The sequence below is a fragment of the Heterocephalus glaber genome, unplaced genomic scaffold (assembly GCF_053883595.1).
Source record: "Heterocephalus glaber isolate CG9 unplaced genomic scaffold, H.glaber_assembly_v1.0 deba00001666, whole genome shotgun sequence".
Lineage (NCBI taxonomy): Eukaryota > Metazoa > Chordata > Mammalia > Rodentia > Bathyergidae > Heterocephalus > Heterocephalus glaber.
In genome coordinates this window covers 11174371-11200518 of record NW_028258406.1, presented here as the reverse complement: position 1 = coordinate 11200518, position 26148 = coordinate 11174371, and the positions used below count along the sequence as shown (strand labels likewise).

Genomic DNA, 26148 nt, shown 5'->3' with positions numbered 1-26148 from the left:
ACATTAGAAGAACTTCAATGCTTGATTAGGTTTATGTCTAAAATATTAATACACTACATCCAATGCTGTGTATTTTAAAGCAATATAACAAGATCCTATTAATGTTACGAGTTGCATAATTAAGGGCATGTAAATACATAGGCTATTTTTCTGTTTTCTTACCCAAATTACATATCCAACAGTGACTTCTATTTATATTGCATCTCTTTTGAATTTGATGTCATATCATCAGACCCTTCAACAGCTATTAGCTATTTAAGGAGCTCTTGAAACTGTTAGTCTTAATGAAACCCACTTTCATTTTGAGGACACTGCCAAAGCCTCACTGGCCTACACTACTAGCATCTTTGCGCAAATTAGACATTCCCTGTGACAGAAGCAACTCCATAGAAGTCCCAGAGTAGGGCAAGTACTTTATGGCATCTGTTCATCTAGAATAACAAAGCCTTGTAACCCAGATTAGGACCACAAACTAGATTTAAGTCTCTCTGAAAACTGTACAATAATAAGCAGTTGCCTGGGATAGTTTCCTTTGCAATTCTTTGTTTTTTGGTTTTTTTTCCCTCTTGGTACTGGGGATCAAACTCATGATCTTGTGCTTGTCAGGCAGGTGTTAAGCCACTGAGATAAATCCCCGGCCCTCCTTTGCAATTCTTTGAATGGATGTTAGCTCAGCCCTTCATGAGGCTGGTATCACAGAACTAGGGGGTAGTGTCTGCTTTGTTTTAGCAATCTTGATTGCTTCCAGGACATGACTTTCTTAATAAAACATTTTTACTGAGGTACAAGTTCACGATACTTTGATTCTGACCCTTTATGCATTAAAGATCTCCTCTGACAATCATACCACTTTCTGTACTGTTCTCCTTTCTTCCTTGTATGAGCAATGACCTCGGGCCACTACTCTATACTCACTGATAATTTTGGCAACACTGGTACAATTTTTTTCCCTATTCAAACTCCTGCTATCATCACAGGAAGCTTAAAAATTACCTGGCCTCAGTTTTGTGAGCCTCAAAACCAATAATTTTGGCCTTCATTATGCTTTAGTCATCTAGTATAAGTTCTTCTCATATACAGCACCTGGCATGTAGACAGCAGTACAATATTAAATCCTTACACCTATATTCCTTTTAATTTGAACTAGTTTAGCACTTGAAATGCCCTACCCATGAAATCTTAAAAGCCAAAGTCCTCCGAGTATAGTAGTTCTTAACTCTTTTGGCTTTCTGACTCCCCTACTTCTATACCTCTTATCCAACCCCATTACCATCTGTAATACTTTTCATTTCTCCTTGTGTTCTGAGTTTGCTGGTCTCCTCTAGACACATCCTTCTTTTTTTTTTTTTTTTTTTTTGGTACTGGGCTCAAACTTGGGTCCTTATGCTTGCGGAGCAGGTGGCAGAACAGCTGAGCTAAATCCCCAGCCCTAGACACATCCTTCTAAAAGGAATCACCTTTAAGGATTCCTTTGCTAACATCCCAAAAAGTATTTGTCTAACGGCTGTCTGTTGTGTAGGGCCAAAACACTTCCAAACACAGATCTATCCAATCGTTTGTCTGTTTACTCTCAAGCTTAATCTGTCAAGTGTGTAAAAAGGAAAAAAACAGACGTTCAAACTTAAGAAATCTAAAATGAAATTAGTAACATTTCTCAAACAGGTATCAGTAAACAGTTAAATCATTTATCCAGCTGCCAAAATATAACAGGCCCATCTTATCTTTGAGGATGTGTGAAATTCCCAGTTGATGCCTGAAACCAGATAGTACTGAACCCTATAAGATACTATATTTTTACTATACACACATCCCTGTGATAAAGCTCAATTTAAAAATCAGGCATATGCCAGGGATTTAGCTCAGTGATTCTGCTGCCTGCCCTGCAAGCTCAATGACCTGAGTTTGATTCCCAGAACAATAAAAAAAATAATAAAATAAAATAAAAAGGCATAGATAGAGATTTAGCCTAGTGGTGTTGCTGCCTGCCTTGAAAGCACAAGGTCCCGAGCTCAATTCCCAGTTCCAAAAAAAAAAAAAAAGATATAGTAAGACATTAACAATATTAATAAAACAGAAAAATTATATCTAAGAGATTTCATCATACTACTAAGAAAAGCATATAAAACTTATGATTATTTTTGGAATTTTCCATTTCATATTTTCATACCTTGGTTGACCATGGGTAATTAAATCCATGAAAAGCAAAATCAAGGCTGGGGGAGGGGACCTTCAAACATGTCCTGGCTTTATTTCCTATACTAGAAGACCAAAGGTCTATGGAATTTTCTTATAAATTGATAAATTTTTATGACGAGTAAATCAAGAACCTACCTTAAAATTTATTTTTGGCTGTTTTGTTTCTGTAGAGACTTCTCCTTTTGCTTCCTTTTGTTCTCTATCAGATTCACTATCTGATGATTCAGATTCTTCTAGGGTGCCAAGTGACTTTTCATCGGCCTTATTAGAAAGCATATTGCCAGTATGTGGAATGAAATCATCAGGTTTTTCCCATTTGGATTCTGCTCAACACATTTTTTAACAGTCATGTTATTTACTTCCCAACTCTTAACACTTTTAATCATTTACAATCATTAACCCTTAGGAGGTCACTGATATGAGAGATACAGGTTTTTCCCATTTGGATCCTGCTCAACACATTTTAATAGTCACACTATTTACTTACCAATTCTAATACCTTTTTTTGGTGTGTGTTTTTTGAGACTGGATCTCACCATGTAGTTTAGGTTGGCCTTGAACTCATACTGATTCTTTTCCCTCAGCCTCCTGAGTGCTAGGAATACAGACAAGTGCCACCATGCCTGACTTAATTCAAACATTTTGTGTCATTTACAATTATTAACCCTTAGTATATCATTGATCTGAGAGATACAAACACTTTTTGTTACATCTATTGGGGGCACAGATTCACGGTTATGACTAGCTATGTATTTGTACATCATTGATGTTCAGATTATCAGTTTGGCCAGTTTTTATTTTTATTTTTTTTGCATACTAGTAATGAGCGTTTCTTTCATATGTGCATAACCTACACTATAACATTTTTTACTGTGACCTCTGTAATACTGTATTCACTTCACACTAATACTTGATCAAAAAGATAAATAATGGTTCTCAAACCTCTGACTCTTGTATCTTTCAAAATTGATTTCAATTTAAAAACCCAGATTTACTAGCTGTATAAACTACAACGCCTACTGAAAGAGATGTGAGAACTGGGTGATATGATATTTTAAGGACTCTCACCATTTATCTGACAATAATTTCAGGAAACAATGAAAATGATGAGATTTTCTACACTTTACTATCACAAAGATTTTTCTGGGATTTTCACAAAGTGAAATGATATCGTGAAGATCTGAACGAATATAATTTTCTCATTTTTATTGGGGGAAATAAACTTCAATTGAACTCTACTGCCATCTAGTGGTTCACAACGCTTTTAGTAAAATGAAAGCATGTCTAATTGTCTTGTATACAATCTCTATTTTTAACTTAATAAAAGGGAGACTAAACAATTTAATGTCCACATGAGATGGTTTTAAGAGTAAAAGGAATTGCTATTAATAACTATACTGCTCTGGCATACGCCAAAATCATTCAGTATTACAGCCCCTTAATACATGTAGATGCTAATGAAAAATACTTTTATCTAAATTTCACCCAAGTATCAAAAAGAATTTTCAAGACACAAATAATTTGTTAAATACAATGTACCAGATACTGTTTTGGTAAATTTATGGATATGTGTCTTGTCCACAATCACATCACTGGTTAAGAGAAATTGTGTATCGAACTTAGTTCTAATTCTAAAGCCATACTGTTACTATATTAAAGATTCAGTGTTTAAATGTACTGAAAGAGAAATCCTGCTATGTTTAATGCTACGAGAGGGTTTTGTACAGTGAAAATTAAAAAAAACCCTCCCCAAGTAGTATCAATATTATAGGTCATCTAGCAAATTTAATGGCAGTAGGAAACCAAAGTAAAAATTTTTAAAAACTTTTGTGAAATTAGATAAAATTTTTAATTTGAAAAATTTAGTAACAATGCATGTTTCATAAATATTTATGTACCTGAAACATTAAATTAGTCAAAGTGGAAATATGACAATTTTAGCCACTGCTAAAATAGCTTCAGTTTTGTTTTTTAAAAAAGGAAAAAGAAAGTTGAGGCTTTGCAGGGTATAGCTCAGTGGTAAAACAAGCATGAGGCTTTGGGTTTAATTTCCAGAATGACAACAAAAAAAGTTGAACTAGGTGATCTATGAAGTACCCGCCAAGAAAATTATATTTATAAAACAATCAAAATAAAAACAGTAATTGCTTAAAATGATTCTCTCAAATTTGCATGTGCTATATGAATTCTGTACGCTACAAAGTATGATAAATTTTTTTGCTTTTCTACTGCATTAATGTTTTAACTTAAAAAAATAATATATGCTTGCTATGGAATTGTTTATGTAATGCTAAAATTCTCACAATCAGATGATTCACCAACAGAATAAGCAATTTCATGGATAATTTAGATAGTTAAGATAATCAAAGATAACACTTACCTCCTGTTTCTGTATTATAATAATAGTTATAACCATCTTCACTTAAACCTTCTACCCAAATGGCCTTCGTCTAATAGGAGGAAAAAAAGCAGAATAAACTGAAGATAACGATTATATGTTGAATAACTAAGCCACCCATTCCTTTCCACCTGACATCTGGAAGTTGGGGATGGTGATATCAATCTTGGCTAGGAAACCTGGTTTGTGATAATCACGTGCCAACATTCAAGTAGAGAATGTTTCACTTTTAAAAGCCAGGAATCCCTTGCAGATGGTCAGCGACATCAGGATGGCAACTGACTATAAACCAACTAATATTCACATGGATGGGGTTTTTGAACAGATATCACTGTTTTATCTCCACCCGGTCCTCTAACAAAAGGATTACAGGAAGAAAGGATGGGGAAGGGAGAGGGCTTACTTGGAAGTAAATCTGGTTACATAAATCCCAGAAGCCAATCACTTTAAAAAATAAAGCTAAAACACTACCAATATACTTCAGTTACCTTTTTTAAGTTTCCTTGAAATCCTTCAGGTTTCTCCCACTGAGATGCTTAAAGCAAAATACATTGCATTTATAAAAATATTTTTGCTTAAAAAAAAGTCCAAAATATTTAATTTAGCAAAAAATTATAGAAATTCCAGTTTAACACATAACTGAAAAAAGAAAAACAAACAACATATATCTCAGCAGTATTGTCCAGGTGAATGCTATAGAACCAAGAAGTAAAAGAACAAAGGATAAGAAGTTACTGGAACTTCTAAGGAATTATTAGAGCAAGGCAGGGCTTCTCTCAATGAGTTCACTGGAATGTAAGCCTGTTAAATTTTGAGGGAAAGGAATGGCTTTTTTGTTATCTTGGGGCAGGGGAGAGGGAGAGATGGAATAAGAATGACTTAGAAGAGGAACAAGATAAAGTATGAAGGAATTAAAAACATGTATTACTGAAGGTAAGAGTATATAAATAGGATGGTGAAGGAAACACTGGAAGGGAAAAAAGAAATTAGTTTCTAAGTATATTTGAGAAAGACTTCTTATCCCTAGTACCTATTTATGGTATCTTCATTGCTGAACTACAATACCCATTTCACTTAAGGATCAGTTCAAATTCTGAGAAATCACTATTTCTATGTAGTCCAAAACCGACTGATTCTAAAGAGCATAATAATTAAATTGTCATCTCAAGCTTTTTACATGATTTTCTCATCTAATTTCCTATCTTCTTTTTGAGATGATCTTGCTAAGTATCCTAGGTTGGCCTCAAATCCACAATCCACCTGCCTCAGTCTCCAGAGTGCTAGGACTACAGGTGTGGGCCACCATGTCCAACTTCACATCCTATTTTCTTGACCATTTTTTGCTGGTTTTTCTATCCATTTCTTTAATATATGTACTACCCACTCTATTTCTTGCTCTAGTCTCTGTAATCTTATATATTTATCAAGGTTAACAATATTATCTGTAACCCACTCTATTTAGCATTTCTAACTCATTCTATCAATTAGCTACTGAAAATTGCCATGTTCTATAGGTACCTCAAACTCAACACATACAAAATTGAATTCATTATTGTCCTGCTTAAACTTATTTGTTTCCTTTATCTCATATCCCAGTAAATCATACCACTGTTCTCTCAGCTTCCCATAATATGGCCCCAATCTATTTTTCCAGTCTCATACTTTTACACTGACATCTTGAAAGAACCTTATGTTTTATCCCCACTAGTTAATTTTCTAGGCTTTAAACTTTCAAATCTATTTCATTTTCTGGCTCATACTGTTTTGTCTAAACTACTTTATCCTATTAATCTGAAATCTTATTTAATCAAAATACATACAGAATGTTTGTACTGTGCTGGGCACTGTATTAGATGCTAGGCATACAAATGATTAAATACTGATCTTGGCTTTTTTTTGAACCTAAGGAACAGCACTCCCCTACTTTTAAAACTTTTTTAAAATTTTGAGACAGAGTGTGTTACTAATAAAGTTGCCCAGGCTGGCCCTGAAGCTGTGCTCCTATCTCAGCCTCCAGAGTAGGTGGGATTACAGGTGTGCATCACTATGCCTGTTAAGACAGCATTCTGAGAGATCAGCTCAAAACCAATCTGTGATAATCTCTCAAATTCACGTAACTACCATTTTTCATTTTCAGCTACCATATTAGACTTCTATATAGCACTTTAAAATTCCTCCTTGTAACAAGCTTATTATTTCTGCCACTAAATTTTATGTTTCTGGAGAGTAAGATAAATGCATTTATTTTCCATAAACTTTATATTATATGGAATAAAAATTCCAAATATATTTAGTTTATAAGGAAAATAAAAAGATATTTTTGATATCCCTACTGAAAAACATCATTGTGTATCTAACTGAAACTAGTATCTGACAATTTAATGGAGAAATTTACTACGTCAATCAAGACAACTACACATAAAAGAAATCAGTTTCTTGCTCACAGTCTTACACATAAAGTGGATTTGAAAAGCCTTATTTCAATGAAAATGCTTTATTTCCATTAGTTCACACTTTCAGAAGGTATTATTGAAAAACATAAAGCTATAATTTGGAAGGAATTCATTATTAAGATTCTAAGCATGAAATTGAGCAACAATGAGAAGGGTACTTTTTGAAGGGCACATACTTTTCTTCTAAACTTTTGGTAAAAATGAAAAGTTACAGTCTTTCATTGTTTAAAGTGCTTCAATATTAAATAAAAATCCTAAACAAAAACTGTTCTGTTCCACTAATGGAACTATTCTCTACTAATTCTGTGCTTAAATGACTTACCTCCTGTGATAAGATCGTAATAATAATGGTAACCCTCAGAGGTTATGCCTTCTACCCATCTACCCTTTGAAGGATCTTTTTTCTTCTTCTTTTTCTTCTTTTCTTTCTGTTGATTTGATGCCGAGGGAGGTGGAGTAATGCTGGGTACTAGTGACATGCTTGCCTCTGAAATTTCTAGAAAAAAGATGAAAGAAGGGTAAAGAAGCTGAAGTAACTTTTTTACTGTCAAAATACTTTAATAATATTTAATAATAGTTTTAATAATGTTACTTTAATCAAAAGGCTGGTAAGATTCTTTTGGTGACTTCACACATTGTTATAAAACTTATCCTGAAACTAGTAAATAAACCAGGGTGTAGTGGTGCATGCCTTTACCTCAAGCACTCTGGGAGGCTGAGGCAGGACTGCAGGTTCAAGCCCAATTTGCCCAACTTAGTGAGACTTTGTCTCAAAATTAAAAATTTAAAAAAGGGCTGGGGATGTAGCTCAGTGCCAAGGCCCTCTGTGCAATCTTTAGTGTGTGTGTGGGTGCACAAAGTAAAAGAACGCTAAATTTGGCTACATAAAAATTAAGATCTTCCTGTATGGCAAAAACAAAAAATTTTTTAAAAGCTCTTTTCTTTGTACCGTATTTTAAATATACATATGAAAAATATTTACAATGAATATGAGGGTTAACAGGTTAACATTTCTAACAAAGATTTCTTACAAATCAAACCATTCTAACAGAAAAAGGGAAAAAAGTATAGTGATACTTTGGCTCACAAACAATTCTTTCCACGATTCTGGTCACAAACTGAATTGGAGGAGAACTGAATCAAATTCAATGGTTAGGTTCAATGTTGACCTTATAGGAAAATTTGATTCGGTTTTCATCCAATTCGGTTTGTGACCAGAATTATGGAAAAAATTGTTTGTGAACTGAGGTACCACTGTACAAAGTAAACTCAGAGAATGAATGTTTACTTTCACTGCAAAAGAAAGGCAAATAAAAATAATTTTTTATAGATCAATGAGTTCTGAAAGGAATGATCAAATCCAATGTGTCTGACATATCAGGTATTTACATGGATGTACTGTATTTCCAACACTAGTTAATAATTTTTTTTTCCCAGTGAAAGTATAAATCAGTCCAAAATTTCTGGAGTTTAGTATTACCTGTAATACATAAGATGTATTCACACTTCTATACTACTACAATCTCACTTCTGAAACTGAACCCACACAGAAAATAAATGTAAAAAGATGCCTGTACCATGAGATATACTGCAGTATTCCTTGTAATAGTGAAAATCTAAGCAATTTAACTGTTCACTAGGAAAAAATTAAATCATGGTATACTACCTTTATGTAACTTATTACATGTGGTCACTGTAATAAGCAATTTGTACCATGTTTCTTTTTTTTTTTTTCCCTTTGGTACCGGGGATCGAACTCGGGTCCTTGCACGTGCAAGGCAGGCGCCGGAACCAGTGAGCTAAATCCCCAGCCCACCATAATGTTATTTTAGTAAAAATCCAAGGTAACTAATGAGAGGCAATTCTGTTTGATTCCACAGTCTGAGCTCCTAACTACTCCACAGCTACTAAAAATACTATGCTATGTATTATTTAAAAAATGTAGGGGCAGGGGATTTAGCTCAGTGGCGCTGTTGCCTGCCTTGCAAGCGCAAGGTCCTGAGCTTGTTCCCCGGTACCACAAAAAATAAATAAATAAATAAAAAAGATGTATTTAACTATCATTGAGGAAGACACCTCCAAACAGACCACAGCACAAAATGTATAATTAAAAAAAATTCTAAAGATATCTGCAGAAATCTTAACAGCACCTAGTATATATATTTTTTGGTACTGGGGATCAAACTCAGGTCCTCGTGCACCTAGTAAATTTGTAAAAGCTCTTTCTTTGTATTGCACTGCTGTACTTTTAATCCATATAATAGATAAAAGATGAATTTTTAACTACTTCTAATTTCCCAGGAACATCTACATTTTTCTTCCTCTCAAAATGCTTTGTTTTCATGGAACCACACATCTCTATTCCCTTCCTTAACTACCAATATAGTATTAGTAATAATATTAAAATAGTATTTTAAAAGTCTGAATACAAAAAGCCAGGTACTGTGGTACATGTCTGTAATCACAGCTACACAGAAGGCTGAGGTAAGAGATCATTAAATTTTTTTTCCCCCCATTAACTTTATTGGTACATTTTAGGTATAAAATACAGTTACATTCATCATTGGGATCTTGTACCACTACATGAGTCTCTTGGTTATTTTTTTCCCCTTCCCTTGCCCTCCCTTCACCCCCTCCACCCTTCCCTATTTGCAAAGACTTTGTTCCCATTTTTTTTCCTCTTCTCATATTTTTTCCTTTCCCTTTTTTCCCTTCCCCTACCCCTCACAATTCCCCTGCTCTTTTAGACCTTTTCTTCCTGTTACACAATATCAGTTATACATTTTTAAAATTACAATAGCAAGATCTAGGAGACATTACCACAGATTTTACAGAATTTAAAAGGATATAGAAAGCATATTACAAAAATCTTCTTTGAAATAAATCTGACAACTTCTAAGAAGTACCTTGGAAGACAAATTAAGGAAACTAACTCTGGAGGAAATATAAAATTTGAATAGCACCTATTAAAGAAAGTATATTCCTGGCTTGAAAACCTACCTATATGACAACAGCAGGCTCATGAACATTTTAACTGATAAATTATATCAAACAATTAAAGCAGAAAAAAGAAGGAACACTTCTCCCCTCATTTTAGGAAATCAACATTGTGCTAATCCTAAAAATGGATAAAGATAATAGAAGAAAAAAGTATGAACATAGAAATTTGTTTAACAAAACAAACTATTGGAAGTCAGATCTGGCAGGATGTAGAAAGTGGTTTTGTTATAGGGATGGCAGTGCTGGTTCAGCATTGGAAGATCCATCCCCAAAAGTCATCATTTGAACAGAGGAAAGGAAAAAGCCATATGATCCTGTCACTAGTTGGAGAAAAAGTATCGGACTAAATTCTACAGCTGTTCATGGTAAAAGCTATCAGGAGACTAGAAGTAGAACAGAAACTTCTCAACAGATTAAAGACATGTATTCCATACTTCCAGCAAGAACGCCTTATATGAATGGAGAAGATACAATGCTTTCTCCTTAAGGTGGGGAACAAGGGCAGATATGATTACTCTTTATCTGTCCATTAAACTTTGAAACCTAGTCCCCATCAAAATAGTCTGGCAATAAAATGATACAACTAGGATAGGATTGGCACGGCAGAAGCAAAATCTTTATATGTAGATGAAATGATCATCTACCGAGAAAATACTAAGAAATCTCTAGGAGCCCCTAGAACTTGTACTTGAATTTAGCAGGATTAGAAAACATAAGGTATATATAAAAATTCAGGTCTGTGTATACTTGCTATAAATGAAGAATTGGATATTGAAATTTAAAAGTTACGTAGGAGTACAAAGGACCTAGAAAAGTTAAAAACAAAAACAAAAACAGTGTTGCAAGACATTTAGTACCTAATTTTAAGACTTCTTCTAAAGCTACAGTAATCAAGGCAGTGTTGGTATAAGGAAAGACATATAGATCATTGGAATAAAACAGAGAATCTAGAAATAGAACCACACATATATGGTCCACTGAGTTTTGAAAGATTATTTAACATTAGCATTTTATAGAATATAAACGCAATTCAAGAGCCAAGGAAGAGATAGTGTCTTCAGCAAATGGCACTAGAACACCTGGTATCTGTATATAAAAAAATTAACCTCAACCCTTTATTTCCATACATGAAAATAACTTGAAAGGATCTATGAACCTAAATATGAAAGCCTAAAAGTGTAACACTTTAAGAAGAAATTGTAAGGGAAAATGTTTATGAATTCAGGGTAGGCAAGAACTACCTAGGATACAAAACATATGATGTATAAAAGAAAAAACTTGATAAATGAGATTCCATCAAAAATTAGAACTTTAAATGACATCATTAAAATGAAAAGTAGTCCTTAAACAGACCATATTTACAATGCATATAACCTATGACCAGAATATATAAAGAATTCTTAGAGCTCATTAATAGACAACTCAATTAAAATGTAGACATAAGATAAATAGCCAGTATAGCACAAGGAATGGTGTGCAACTCCAGAATCAGAAAAATACTAATTAGTACAATAATAAGACTGAATTATACACTCATTAGGGAGATGAAGTTAAAAGATTTAAAAGCCTTGTCATGACTTTTTCTTTTTGTTGGAATCTCCCCCTTTGCGTTTAATTTGTCATGCCCAATGGATTCATTCTGCTGGATTTCCTGGGGTTGTGATCCTCATTGTCTTTTCCTAGGGTATTGTCTAAAATTCTTTGGAGTGCCGGTTTGGTATTCATGAAGTTCCTGAGGTGCTCTTTATCATCAAAGGATCTTATTTCTCCATCAATTTTGAAAGATAGTTTTGCAGGGTACATCAATCTGGGTTGGAGGCTGTTTTCCTTTAGGGTTTGACATACATCACTCCAAGCTCTTCTTGCCTTGAGGGTTTGCATTGAGAAGTCTGCTGTGATTCTGATGGGCTTTCCTTTGTATGGGATTTGTTTCTTTTCTCTCACTGCTTGTAGAATTTTATTCTTCTGTTGGATTTCTGGAATCCTATTATATGCCTATGTGTAGGTTTTTTTTGATTAAGGCTAGCTGGAGTCCTATATGCCTCACTTATCTATAGTCAAGTTCTTTCCCCCTCCTTGGGAAGTTTTCTGCCATCACTTCTGTGAACAGTTTTTTTATGTCGTCTGCACTCTCTCCTCTTTCTTCATTGACTCCAATCAGTCTTGTTATTCTTCTTTGCATCGTCTAGCAGCTGCTGGATTTCTCATGTTCACTTACAATTTTAAAGCAATTTTTCTTTTCCTCCTCACTAATTGCAACCCTATCTTCTATATGTGAAATTCTATCCTCACATTGGTTCATTCTGCTGCACAGACTTTTGATGGAGTTTTTAATCTCTTGGAAAGCTGTTTGTATCTGTTTTATGGATTCCATTTGTTTCCTATGTTGGGATTCCATCATGTTCCTGAGATCCTCTATTTTTTTTATCTGTGTCCTCTCTAGATTTATTAATCATGTCTTGCACCATGAGCAAAATCTTTGCTGTTATCTGAGTAATTATTTCTGATTTCATTTTTCCCAGATCCTCTTTTGTTGCCAGTTCAGAGAGTCTAGGTGGTTGAGTATCAGATTATTCCATCTCGTTTCCCTTTGGGGTTGCTGTAGGTGATCTGGAAGTCTGTTTCTGAGCCTTGTTTATGTGTCTTCTCATTTCCACGGGGGTGAGTGGGTGGGTGGGGTGCTTCTGGCGCCCACGTGGCTCACCTTCTCTGCCCTAGGAGCTTGGGATGGCAGCGGGGAAGCTTCCTTCAGGGTTCTGGGACTGGCTCAGCTTCTTCGCCCTAGGAGCTTGGGATGGTGGCGGGGGAGCTTGCTTCTGGGTGCTGGGACCAGCTGAGCTTCTCTGCCCTAGGAGCCTGGGATGGAGGCAGGGAGCTTCCTTCCGGGTGCTGGGACCAGCTCATCTTCTCTGCCCTAGGAGCCTGGGATGGAGGTGGGGAGCTTCCTTTCAGGTGCTGGGACCGGCTCTGCTTCTCTGCCCTAGGAGCCTGGGATGGCGGCAGGGGAGCTTCCTCCTTAAGGGTGCTGGGACCGGCTGAACTTCTCTAGAGATCATTAAATTTGAGATCAGCCTGGACAAGTTAGTAACACCCTATCTAAAAATCTGGGGGAAAAAGTGGGGGGGGGATGGAGACGTAGCTCAGGGCAAAGGGTCTGGGTTCAATCCCCGGACAACCACCATCAACAAAAAAATGTCTGAATACTGTATAACTGTTCTTATTTAATGAACATAATGCCAATTAACCAGTATTCTGCTTAAAATCTTAATTGAAAGCTATTTTTATGAGATTAAAAAAAGCATTCCAGCTGGGCTTGGTGGTGTATGCCTGTAATTCCAGCACTCTGGGATGGAGGAAAGAGGGTCACAAGTTTGAGCCCAGCCTTGGCAATTTAGCAACTTACTGAGACTCTGTCTCAAATAAAAAAATTAAAAAAATAGGCTGGGGATGTAGCTCAGTGCGAAGGCCCGGGGATCAACCCCCAGTACTGAAAGAAAATAATAGTAATACCATTCCATGTTGATTATCCCAACCACTATGCAAGATCAACTGAGATCTGCTAAATGCCTGGGTTGAAAACAATGGACCTGTCATGGAAGAAATGCTCCCAGAAATTTTCCAGATTACAGTCTCAGTTCAATGTCAAGACAGATAGAATCAAACTACCTTTTACCTGGAATTTTGTTATCCTCAATCCTCAAAATAATCTGCCTTGTAGCAGTACAGTCAATTAATTTGTCTATAAGAGGCTACTTTATTATATATTCAACCATAAAAACAGATATTCATAGTTTTGACTACATAGATAAAATGACTAGTAATTATAATGCAAGGTTTACATTTTTTCTTTGCAAGGTTTTTCACTCTTTTTATTGGTTATATAGATGAATAGGTTTCATTTTGGCAGATTCATATATGCACATAACATACTTTGATTATTTTCACCTCCTGCAACGTTTATTTTTTAATCAACAGTTATCTTTTAGCTGAATAATGAGAACACCTGAAACATTCAAGGTACCTCTGAAATTAATCACTCAGCTAGGACAGAGCTAGGACTACGTAGTCACAGAGGTAGTATGGTTGATGTGAATGAGGGAGTTAAAAGAGGAAGTATTAAAAGCAAAATGTAAGTGTATAAGTAAGTCTTATAGTCTAAATAGGGCATAATAAAGCAGAGTGCACCTTGAGTATATAACCTCTTTATACAAATAATGAAAGCTCATGTGACTTTTGAAACATGCTGGCTGCTTTTTTTACCTGACTCTAAGCCAAGCCTTTTCAAATCCTCTTGATATGCTTTCAGGGCAGCTGCTTCCATTGCAGCAAACTCCTTTGATGCCTTTTCTTCTTCTTTTGCCTTGTCCAGGCTTTTCTGTTTAATCTACATAGGATACAAATAAAGGTAAAAGTGAAATAAAGTACTGACACTTACACATAAAAATTAGCAAAGAACCAATCTATATTACCTCACTGATCCTCTTTGCCACATTTTCCTTATGATTCTTTCCCCTTTCATGAAATTCAACACTCTTAAAAATGAAAAAGAGAAAATACAAAGGAGTTACATAAGCGTGATAAAATCCAGTAAGCACGACTAGAAAAGAAAACTGAAATTAAAATGATTTGCAGAAAAGATAAAACTGATTAATTTTAATGTAAGCTGGTCCCTTTTGTCAAATGATGCTAGGGAACTGAACCTCATTTATTATAACTTCTGACTAGATTTTACTTTAGTTCTTAAAACAGGATGACCATATTAATGGGGAAAAATGCAAGGTACTCTTAATGACTAATTTAGTGAATATAATTATAACTAGGACTTAAAACATGAAGCAAAAGAGTGGAAAATTTTTTAAAGAAACACTTCTCAATATCAAATCTCAAAACCAGTAAATCTCCAAAATTTTATCATTCTATTTGCTACATTAAAGACATAGAGAACAATGATCCCTAAAGCCTTAGTCCTCAAAATTTTAAGAAATATATACATTTAAAATTCCTCATATATTGTAAACAAACACTTTTATACATGGTAGTAAGGCTACAAAATGCACAGCTCCTATAATTGATACTTTGGCAGTATCTATAAAAATTACAAATACATCATCCTATAATCCAACAATCCCATTTCTGCGAATTTATTCCACAGATATGCCTGTACACACACAAAATGTTATACATAAGGTTATTCACTGCAACACTATTCGTGGTAACAATCCAAGTGTTCATCCAGGGGACTGGTTAAATAAACTGTGGTACGTTCACATAGGTTGCTGTAACAGAAAACAAAGCAGTCCCCTATGTATTGACATGGAAAAGCTTATAGTGTGATTTTTTAAAACTACAGTGTAGAAAAGTACATATAAAGTATGCTATTTTTTGTGTAAGACAGAATAAGAATGTCTATATGCATATGGAAACAATAAAACGATAAACAAGTAAAAAATGGTGGAGTGGTAGTAACTAGGATGGATGGGGACAGGAATGGGTAAGTGAACATTACTATCTAGTAACTAGTAACCAGAAATTCTCCCTAAATTACAAATGTCTGGTTGTAAGTGGTATTAAGAAATTCCTGGTAAGCTCTGCAAAGTAAAGTTGTATCACTCAAATCTTATATGATGTATTATCTGCCTTAGTCTAAAATACTGTTAATGCCTCTTTAAAGTGTGACTTTGGAAAGTAAATAATCATCTTTTTATGAATTGGGTTTCCTACTTGATTAAGAACTCAAAGAATACAATATTAAAGGACCATTAAAAACTAAATTAATTTTGTTTCTAACTAAAGGTTAAATCAGTGTGTGTTAATAATTCAAGGAGATGAAGACAGTGTACTGGAAGGAATTATTTACTCTAGTTAACTCATAAAAATTCATGTTACTGCTGGGTACCTCCAAAGAAGAGGATTTTCAGTGATTCGTGTGGTTTTAAAAACTCCCACCACTTATTTTTAAGAACAGCTTAACTCAAATAAAGAAATAAAAAAAAAAATCCCAAACCACAAACACTTTTAAAATAAAAGTCTACGACAAGAATACAGCATTGTTAATGATGCGACTACTATTCTTTGGTCCATTCAACTTTGCCAAGCAGAAAGGAAACTCTGGTTTTTATGTAGTATATACACAGTACTATAACATATATGAAGGAGGAGAAAATCAGTGGTGTGCTTTTTGCCCTACGTCTTAAAAGGTAGATCTAGACAAAAATATACATATAGTCAATTATCTCTACAGAGTAAACACACGAAAAACTACAACAGTCTTTTTACATTTTAAGGGCTTTTCCATTTTTACTTTTCTTTGCACAGTACAGTATATGACAGTTTACAGATATCCCCATTATACTGTAATGTAAGTGTTTTGTAAACACAGGAATGAGAATTATCCACTAGATGGCCATTTCCAGAAAGGACACAAAAAATTTGGCTTCATAATCAAATACAGGTTGATGAAAAGGAAGAAGGCTCATAGCTTTCTCAAAGAGAATGACAATAGAAATCTTTTGATGTTTGGAAGAACCACGAGTAGTGTACATGAAAGTGCTTTGTAAACTTTGAACCTAGATCAAAAAGCAGCAGTCCACATAACCACATTATGAGAATCTCTGAGAATGGAATCAGCATACAGGCCTATTGTCTGCTATCCAGCACTTGCAGTAATCACAGAATTTCTTTGGTTGAGACTTCCAGTAGTCGGCCCTGAAAAAGGGAAAAGAAGTCTAAGCCTTTTCAAAATGAAGGTAAAATTCTGGATACTTTAGTTTCACGTACTATACAAGCCTCGGCTACTGAATCTTGTTAAAAAAGCTCCCTGTTTTATCATTTAAGTAGAACAGGCAAGTCGACTGAAATTTTGTTTCTAGTAGAGTAGAAAAGGTCAGCATGGGATTTATCACAAGCTGCTTTAAATAAAACAATTAAAATTTTTCTTACTTAATACTAACAGTATGAAGAGACAAGGAACGTCTCAGAAAAATGGCCTTTCTGATGCGGGGATACTGTAATGGGAGGCCGGTGAAAAAACTGAAACTGGTCTTAGGTTTACTTTCATCAAAAGAATAAAACACAACACTATTCTGGGGGAAAGACTGTGGTCCTTCCAAGACTATCAGTTAATACAAGTCGTTCTTGAGCCAAGGGACAAGAATTGTAAAGGCCAAAGGACCTCGCCGACCAAATGAAAATGATCACTCTATCCACAGATGGCCGATTGGAGTGGTCAGGGAAGGCAGCAGCGGGCGCAGCTCAACACCAGAGCTTTATAATACCCCAAGGTTTAAGCGTTTTCAGAACCGACAAGGGCGCCCGCCACCCTCGATCACGCAGATAAAGACTGCGCCGCATCTACCCCCTTCCCATTCGGCAGGGCCCATCCGCCACCCCAACCGGCCGCAGACTCCCAGCCTAAACCCAGCACGGCGCGTAACCAGGACGCTCCGCTGGGTAGCCTTTCTTCCCCGCCCAGAAAACCGGCTCCGCAGTTCTGGGGCTGGTCTCGAATGAGTTAAGAGCAAGTCCGTCACGCCTCTGGCCGAAGGGCGGGAGGAGGGGGTGGAGAGCCCGGGGGAGCGAGGGCGGCCCAGAGAAACAACACTTCGTTGTTTAGGGCCTCAGATCAACTCACATGACTGCGCCAGCCGCTCCGCGCGTCGTCAAGGGTACAACTCACTCTCGCGTTCTCCAAGCGGCGCAAGTCGGACCCGGCCAGCCGCGCGGTCCACCCAAAACTCCTTTGAGCGCGGACACTCCCTTCAACCCAGGGACCAGCGGGCCACGGTTTCCCACTACGGGTGCCCACAAGACTCAACCCGCGTTTGAAATTTCCTCTTCTTCCCCTCCCCCCTACAGGGGCGGTACTCGACTTATGAGGGGTGGGGTCGGTTTAAAGGAGTTGAGGTCACCGAGAAGGGGAGAAAGCGCGACGGGATCTGAGCAGAAGGACAGAACTCTTAAGTCCCCGCGCCAGCCCGCCTCCCTTTCTGTCTTCCCCTGGGATCCAGAACCACCACTTTTCCTAGACTCGCTGGCTGGTGGCCAAGGAGCTCGCGCGCCGCCTCCGCCCCGAACGCAAACAGCTGTTCCCAGTAGACGTCGCCGCCCTCTACTTTGCCAACTAGTCCGCACGCACTTTAACCAACGGAGCAACCCGGACCTGCGGGCCCGGGGCCGCTGTCGGAGTTAAAGAAAGGTGAAATAGCTGGTCCTGGGACTTCGCGAGTCGTGGGACTTTGCCGCAGAACTTTCTTGCGACGCAGCGCGGCCCCGCCTCTCTGCCGCGACGCCCGCGCGCTCCGGCCGGGCTCGTTCCCGCGGGCGGGCAGTGGCGGCTGCAGCTCTGTTGGTGTAGAGGCGGCGGCAGCGGCGGGAGCGGCGTGGAGCAGTGTAGCCGAGGTGGCGGCGGCATTTATGCTAGTCAGGTGAGTTACGGAAGCTTATTCTACAGTGTTTCCCATATGGTCTAGCGGTTAGGATTCCTGGTTTTCACCCAGGCGGCCCGGGTTCGACTCCCGGTATGGGAACGGCATGTCATTTTAAAAAATCGATTTGGGGAACGGACTTACTTTATTTTCAGTGGCTCTGATTAACTTCCCCGCACCCCTGGGAAAATGAGTTTGTGGAAAACGGGTATTAATGTGGTTTTTTTGGTGGCGCCGTCGGCTGGGCTGCAGCTTTGGGAGCCCCGAGCGCCCCGTCGTGCGGGTAGGAGTTTCACTTTCTCTGGGCCGCTCCCCAGCCCCTCTGGCCCGACGCGTAGTTTTCCAGAGGCTCAGGAGGTGATGATTAACTCTGGCGGGGCTTATCTCCTCCCCGTGCCCCTTTCAGGCCCACACCTTGCTCGGCCGCCCCTCCTGACTCTCCCCGGGAGGTGCGGGGCTGGTGTGCCCTCCCCTGGGCGTCTCCTGGCCCGTGCTTTCCGCGGGGCGTTTACGAGACCCGTCTGGAGCACCCCGGGGGTCTCTCCTTCCGCCCTCTCCTACCTTTCGCTCACCCCCAGCGGCTGCGTGCGCCCGAGCCAGCCCCGAGGCGGGCCAGCGACCCGACTAGCTTGACAGTCGCCCTCCGAAAGCACCCTGGTCTTGGGGACAGAGCCCTCCCCCTTGCCCCGGTGAAACAAGCGCAGTGAGTTACAGAGCAGAAAAATACTACTGTGATGAGATGTCTTTAAAGAAAAAAATTGACATTCCAAAGACTAATGATTAAAAAATCCTGACGTGGAGGTGGAGCCTCCAAGACAGAAATTGGCCAGTGACTGGGGAGAGGATGTTATAACAAAGTTTCACTGTATTTTTAAAATATAGAAGCCCTGTGTTTATTACAAAGAAAGGGCAGCTGTGACAGCAACATGTGCGCTGTAAATGAAACAAAAGCATTATCTTTAATGCAAGTTGAAATTAGAAAATAGAGGCAGCTAAAATGTTTAGTCTATCAGGTTTCTGGAAACAAGGAAAAAATGACTTTTGAGTATGCATTATAATTAGGGTCATTACTAAGCAGAGGTTTTGGTTGTGTGTTCTTATTCTATAGCATTAAATGCACAGTGTTTGAAAATTATTAACGTAATCTGCACGGTTATACATCAGCTAGCTTTACCTTGTTTAAAAAACACGAACTGCCACAATTAAAAGCAAATTTAAATCATCTTCATGAGTGTTTGCTACATGGGAGGTTTACTACATGCTTTTGAAGTTACTGCTAATTCAGGTGCATTTTGTTAGTAGCTAGTGGGTAGAATACTGAATGATCACATTGTGACTCATGGTTAAGCTGTGTGACCTCTTGGAGCTCTTTCACCTTTTCTACTTTAGAGTCATAAATTCTTGGTAATATGTATTAATCACAAACTTTAGATGGTGGTGCAGGAATTGTTGACCAATTCTTGAATAGGTAATGAAACAGAAAACGTTTCATTTAAATCATGAGTGGAATAATGTTGTTAAAGGCTATTTACTAAAGAATTAGGTTTGAATTTGGAAGAAATCTACCTTTACCTTGTCTCCAGAGAGGGCTTAATTTTTGTAATGACTTGACATTGTATTGTACCAAATGGTGCTGAAATGGATGTTATTTTAAAATGAGCACTCAGTGATTGTAACTAGTAATAGGACTGGTATACACTTGGGGTAGGGTGAAGAGAGTGTTGGATAACAACATCCCTATACAAGACACAGATGATTTTATGTGTAGTTGTGTATTAGGTGGAATATACAACATCAGAGGTACAGAATTGCTCCTGAAGCACAGAGAGAAGGAATGAGTTCTACTTTGCAGAGAGGACTGGAGAGAAGAGCCAAGGAAGAAAGGGTATTTGCCCTGGGCCTTGAAGAACGGGTTGGATTTCTCCTAGCTGAGAATGTGACTCAGATGAAGGGAGAGCGAGTACCTGGAGGCTTGCAAGTAGTCTGGTTTGGCTGGAGCACAGAATGCCTGGAGGCAGAGGATTGGGAGGTCCAGCCTGGAAGGTAGAAAGGAATTTTAACCTGATAAATTTTGACTAGGTAACAGGGTCTTTTATCAAAGAGTGACCTTTTATGTCACTAGAATTCTTAAAAGCCACTCTTTGAAGAGCCTAAATATAGATGAATAGATCTGTAATGTGAAAAAGTCTTTTTAAAAAAGAGTCAACACAGAAACAAGGACATTATTGTTTTATACGATTCAAACAATATGTAAATTTGGAACCATCATACACTGCTAGTAGAAATGTAGAATGGTATAGTCACATTGGAAAAATTTGGTAGTTCCTTAAAATATTAAACACAGTGGTACCATATGACCTAACATTTCCATTCCTAGGTATATACAAAGGATAAATGAAACATATGCCTACACCAAAACTTATACACAGATGTTAATAGTAGCAAGCAAAAAGTGAAAACCTAAATGTCCATCAAGTAATAAATGAATAAATAAAATGTGTATCCATACAAGGGAATAATGTTTGGCAATAATAAAGAAATGAAGTACTGATGCATACCACATGGATGAATTTCTAGAACATTGTACTATTAGGTATATTCAGCCTGCAGGCCATTTGCCTGCTTTATTTTTTTGGTTTTTTTTAAGAAAAATTTAAGAAATATATTTACCAGCTTCTCTCACCTTCAACAAGGGAGAGACATTACAGTGGTTTTAAACAACCCATGTATACTTGTACATGATGCATCCCACCTCTTTTCCCTTCCCCCTCCCATCAAGCCCCCCTCTCTCCCTAGGTACAAAAGCTTTGTTTTCATTTTTTCATTCTAGTTTCACTTTTTTTTTTTTTACTGTCCCTTCTTTCCTTTCCCTCCTTCGTCCCTTGTTCCCCTTCCCATTTGATCATTTTCTTCCCATTTCCCAATATCTATTTTACAATTTAGTCTTTATTTCCATTTTTGGTTCTTCACACCAGAAAAACAATGTGGTATTTAAACATGTGTGTCTGATTTACTCAAGAGTATGGTCTTAAGGTCCATCCATTTAGCCATAAATGTCTCAAGCTTATCCTTCTTCATAACAGAGTATTACTCCATTGTGTAAAAAAATCCACGTCTTCTTTATCCACTCATCAGTTGATGGGCATTTGGGCTGTTTCCAAGACTTAGCTATTGTAAACTGTACCCCTATAAACATGGGTGTGCATGTATTTCTGTGGTACGATGCTTTTAATTCTTTCGGGAAAATACCAAGAAAGGGAATAGCTGGGTCAAATGGAACATCTAGTTTTAGTTTTCTGAGGAATCTCCACACTGATTTCCACAGTGATTGCACCAGTCTACTTGCCCACCAACAGTGAAGGGTTCCTTTTTCCCCATAACCCCTCTAGCATTTGTTATTGGTTGATTTCTTTCTCTTTTTTTTTTTGGTACCGGAGATTGAACTCCGGTCCTTGCGCTTGCGCAGCAGGCGGCAAAACCACTGAGCTAAATCCCCAGCCCTGGTTGATTTCTTGATAGCAGCCATTCTTTCTGGAGTGAGATGGAATTTCATCATTGTTTTAATTTGCATTTCTTGAATAACCAGTGATGTTGAACATTTTTTCATATAGTTGTTTGTTGTTTCTACTTCATCTGAGAAGTGTCTTCATTTCAGATGCCCATTTTTGGATGGGGCCTTTAAATTTGGGAGGTCTGATTTTTTTGAGTTCTTTATATATTCTAGATAGTCCTTTGATGAACAGCTGGTAAAATTATTTTCCCATGCTGTGGGCTGTCTCTTCACTCTGTTGATGGTTTCTATTGCTGTGCAAAAGCTTTTTAATTAAGATGAGGTAACAGTTGTTGATTCTTTGTAGTATTTCTCATGGGGTCTGCTCTCTATTTTTTTTATAAATGTTATGGATATTTATGTATGTGTGTATAGAGATAATTTTATTATTTATATAGAGTAACTGTGTTCTGTACTTTATATGTGGCCCACGATAATTCCTCTACTCAGTTCACCCAGACAAGCCAAAAGGTTGGATATGCCTGCAAGAACATGACACTAAGTGAAAGAAGCTAGGCATAAAACACCACGTTTTGGTGGGTTCTGTGGTGCCTGACTGCACTTTTGGAGGCTGAGGCATGAGGATCACAAGTTCAAGTTCTGACTGGGCAATTAAAGCAAGATCCCAGGTCAAAATAAAAACACAAAAGGATTGGGGATATAGATCAGTGTGAAGGCCTTGGCTTCACTTCCCAGTACTGTAAAAAAAAAAAATTGTTACATTTATATGAAATGTATGAAATAGGGAAATCTACATGAGAAATAGGATTAATAGTTGCCTTATATTAGGGAATGGGAGGGTGCTTGCTAATGTAGTTACAATTGGGTTGACTAGAAGAGATGGTTGCACACCTCCTTATAAATATAGTAAAAAAAACCATGAATTGTATATACTTCAAAATACTTTCTGATATATCTCAGCAAAACCGTTAAGGATTGAAACAATAGCACAGAATATTTTATCTGTAGACTCATTTAGCATTGGGTTATTACATACTTAAATGATGGAATAGTGTAACAGTGAAACTCATTTCTAGATAATTTCAGGAATGTAGCAGGTGTTCAGTAAATAATGAATAGAAGAAGTTAGATACAAATTATAGATGTTACAATGCATAATGTGGTAAGTGCTCAGAGGTGCCCAAACCAGGGGTCATAGTTTTTGAAGGTCTCCAAAATTCTTATCTCCATTTGTGTGAGCAGTGGGAAAGGATTCTATAGGAGGTAGCATTTGCGGTAGACTTTGAAGGCTGGCTCAACTTTTGTTGGTAGATATGGGGGAGGGAACAAGGCATTCAGAGGAAACAAACAGGAGTAGAGGTGCGTTAACAGTTTCCAGCACATTTTGGTTGAGCTGAGAGTACCAGTAGGATAGGAAAGGGAAACAGGTCTGCAAAAATAGATTAGGGAACAATGTCAGTGCTCTGGCAGATCTGTGATGTCTCTTTACTCATGCCTTCCTCCCCAGTCAAACTCCCACTTCAGCTGGCCACAGCCTAGTGTAGTGTGTTTCCAGCCTTCTTACTTTGGAGGACCCTAGCCCCTTCCCTGTGGAGAGCTTGCAGTGCCTGGGGGCTTTGGCCCCTACCCCTAATGGACTGCCCTATCAGAAGTGTAACTTTGGGGTGGGGAGCCCGACTGGTTTCCTTTTGTATCACCAGACTTGGAGCAGTGCATGGCACCTGGTGAACATTCAGGAAATATTTGAATGATTAAATGAATTAAAATCAAGAGTTGCAAAGTCTGTTCAAAGCGGTTTATTTTACAGATTTTCTTCACTCTTGACAAAACGATTTTGAAAGGGCCTTGAATTTTGGGCTAAGGAGTTTACTAAGCTAGGAAAAGGGAATTTCTGGTAAAATGATTATTCTGATGAAATTAGTTTGGTAATACTGTGCAGAATAAACTAGAGGGTGGAAGGTTTATTTCTGTGGTGCCCATCCCCACCTTCCCATTCTGTTACTATATCTACTCTACCTGGGTTAGGCCCTGACCAGCACTGGGAGTCTCCTGCAGTCTGGTAGTCTCCTAATGTCTCTCCTTGCTTTTAGTCTCTCTATAAATAGGGTAATGGCAGCAGAGTAGAAAGGGAAGGATCATTAAGACGGCCTTGAAGAAAATAATTTAAGATGCCAGAAAGTAAAAACCTCTAAAACAAATAGAAAAGTTATGAAACAGATATTCTAGGGGAGGGCAGGCAATTTTTGTTCTTAGGGTTGGTCAGATAGTAAATTTATTGTGTGTGTATCTTTTTGAACACTGAAATTGTACATTACATCCATTGACAAGGTTAAGACTATGAGACTGCCACCCTGTGGACAATATAACTTAGAACTAACCCCCTCAAGAATTATAGTAAAGCTTCATTTATTTGACATTTTCTATTTTATAACTGGCTGTTCACATTGGTATATATGGTTATGCTTATTAGAATAGAAGGCTTGAAAAACAAATAGAAGGCTTGGCCATTTGTTTTCTGAACTTTTTCTGAAGCTTTTAAATAAAGAATATAAAATACAATCAATAGCTTTAAAAAGATGCACAGAAATTTAAAAATCCTGTTTGGATGGTATGCTTCTTTATTCCAGAAATTTCATATGCAAGAGGTTTTTTTTTAAAACAACAACAGAAAAACCCCTGTGGCATGTAGGTCTATTGTGGATGGTTTTTTCTTGTACTGGTTTTTAAAAAATTTTGTTTTGTAATGCATATGATGTCCTTGGTATGGTACATTTTGTGAGTAATATGTGAAAACTTCCCCCTTTTTTAGGAGGGGTAAGTAAATTATTTCCTCATTTTTTGTGGAGCTGGTTTTAGTTAAAAATTTTCATGCTTTGATGAATTACCTTAATTGTACTTATGTAAACAGTTTGGATTGTGTTGTGTATTACTGATCCAAAGGGCAGTCTGCTCACAAATTAAAAAATCAGCCAGGTGTGGTACGACACACCTGTAATCCCAGGACCTCAAGAGACTGAGGCAGGATGATAGCCATGAGTTCAGTGCTAGGGTGGGCTACTTAGTCCAAGCCCAGCCTGAACTACATAGTGAGACTGTGTCTCCAAAAAAAAAAAAAAAATTAAAAAAATAAAAATGACACAGTGATTACGAAAGATTTAACTTTGCTCTCTGCAACTCAGGAAATGGTTTATTCACCAGCAGATGAGCTGTTTACAGCTATCATGTTTTAAATGGCTTACACACTTGAATTCCCTGAGGTGTCAGTGGGGGTGGGGCAGCCACTTAGTGCTTGAAATTTGTGTCTCCATAAAGCAGAAGTGGGTTGAAGAAGCATTTGAGGTCGGCAGTTGTGTGTTCTGATAATCCAGGCTGATGGGAATGGATGAAATCAATCCCTTACCACTTAACTTACCTGAAACCTGGGCTTAGGGCGGCTGCATTTTGGTATATTTCATATACCAAATATTTCTCTGAGACGGTTTTCCTAAAAAGTAAATGGCATGACAAACATCATAAGCTTTAAATGTTTAGTTTTATTTAGCTTCTTCAAAGTAAATGTGTGGGGTTGTAGGTGACTTTTCAAGATTATTTTTTGCTACCTATTTGTCTTTCATCTGTAGTCATACACTGTTCAATTTTTAAAAATTTTAATTTTATTGGTACATTTTAGGTATACGATATAATGACATTCATCATTGAAAATTTGCACCTTCATGTAATCTCTCTTGCTTCTTATTTTTTCCCCATTTCCCTGCCCTCCCTTCAACCCCTCCATCCTTCATATTTGCAAAGACTTTGTTTCCATTTTTTCATTTTCTCATATTAATTCCATTCCCTTCTTTCCATTCCCCTACCCCTCCCACTTCCCCTTCCCTTTTGCCCCATTTTCTTTCTATTTCACAGTATCTGTTATACCTTTTAGTCCTTACTTACACTTTCAGTTTCTCATACTAGAGAAACTATTTGGTATTTACATATGTGTGTGATATTTATTTCACTTTTAAGAGTATTGCCTCAATGTGCATCCATTTAGCTATAAATGTCTCTAACTTTTTTTTTATGCTGACTAGTATTCCATTTTATAAAAAAACCAGATTTTCTTTATCCAATCTTCAGTTGATGGGCAGTTGGGCTGTTTCCAAGTTTTAGCTATTACAAATTGTACTA

The 26148-nt window shown here is 37.5% G+C and overlaps 2 protein-coding genes and 1 non-coding gene across 6 annotated transcripts in view; 2 read left to right on the top strand and 1 right to left on the bottom strand.

Moving 5' to 3' along the window:
* The window catches only part of Wbp4 (WW domain binding protein 4), a 30190-nt gene extending 12334 nt beyond the window's left edge, over nt 1-17856 (bottom strand). For 2 of the 3 annotated variants that reach the window (XM_087197303.1, XM_087197304.1), the window contains exons 1-9: nt 17678-17856; nt 16680-16752; nt 14517-14579; nt 14308-14431; nt 7370-7543; nt 5083-5129; nt 4577-4646; nt 2684-2791; nt 2332-2519 (exon numbers count right to left, since the gene is read on the bottom strand). In XM_087197303.1, the coding sequence (XP_087053429.1) occupies nt 2332-2519; nt 2684-2791; nt 4577-4646; nt 5083-5129; nt 7370-7543; nt 14308-14431; nt 14517-14579; nt 16680-16752; nt 17678-17679 (849 nt within the window). In that variant the 5' untranslated portion in view covers nt 17680-17856. The remainder of the gene's footprint in view (nt 1-2331; nt 2520-2683; nt 2792-4576; nt 4647-5082; nt 5130-7369; nt 7544-14307; nt 14432-14516; nt 14580-16679; nt 16753-17677) is intronic. The other variant, XM_013072060.3, reaches the window with a different exon arrangement.
* Nucleotides 17857-18332: 476 nt separating this feature from the next.
* The window catches only part of Elf1 (E74 like ETS transcription factor 1), a 104681-nt gene continuing 96865 nt past the window's right edge, over nt 18333-26148 (top strand). The window contains exon 1 of one of the 2 annotated variants that reach the window (XM_021257914.2): nt 18333-18470. The gene's annotated coding sequence lies outside the window, so the exon portion shown is untranslated. The remainder of the gene's footprint in view (nt 18471-26148) is intronic. The other variant, XM_087197299.1, reaches the window with a different exon arrangement.
* On the top strand, nt 18501-18572 carry Trnae-uuc (transfer RNA glutamic acid (anticodon UUC)). The gene has a single exon. It is a non-coding gene; the product is annotated as a tRNA-Glu (tRNA).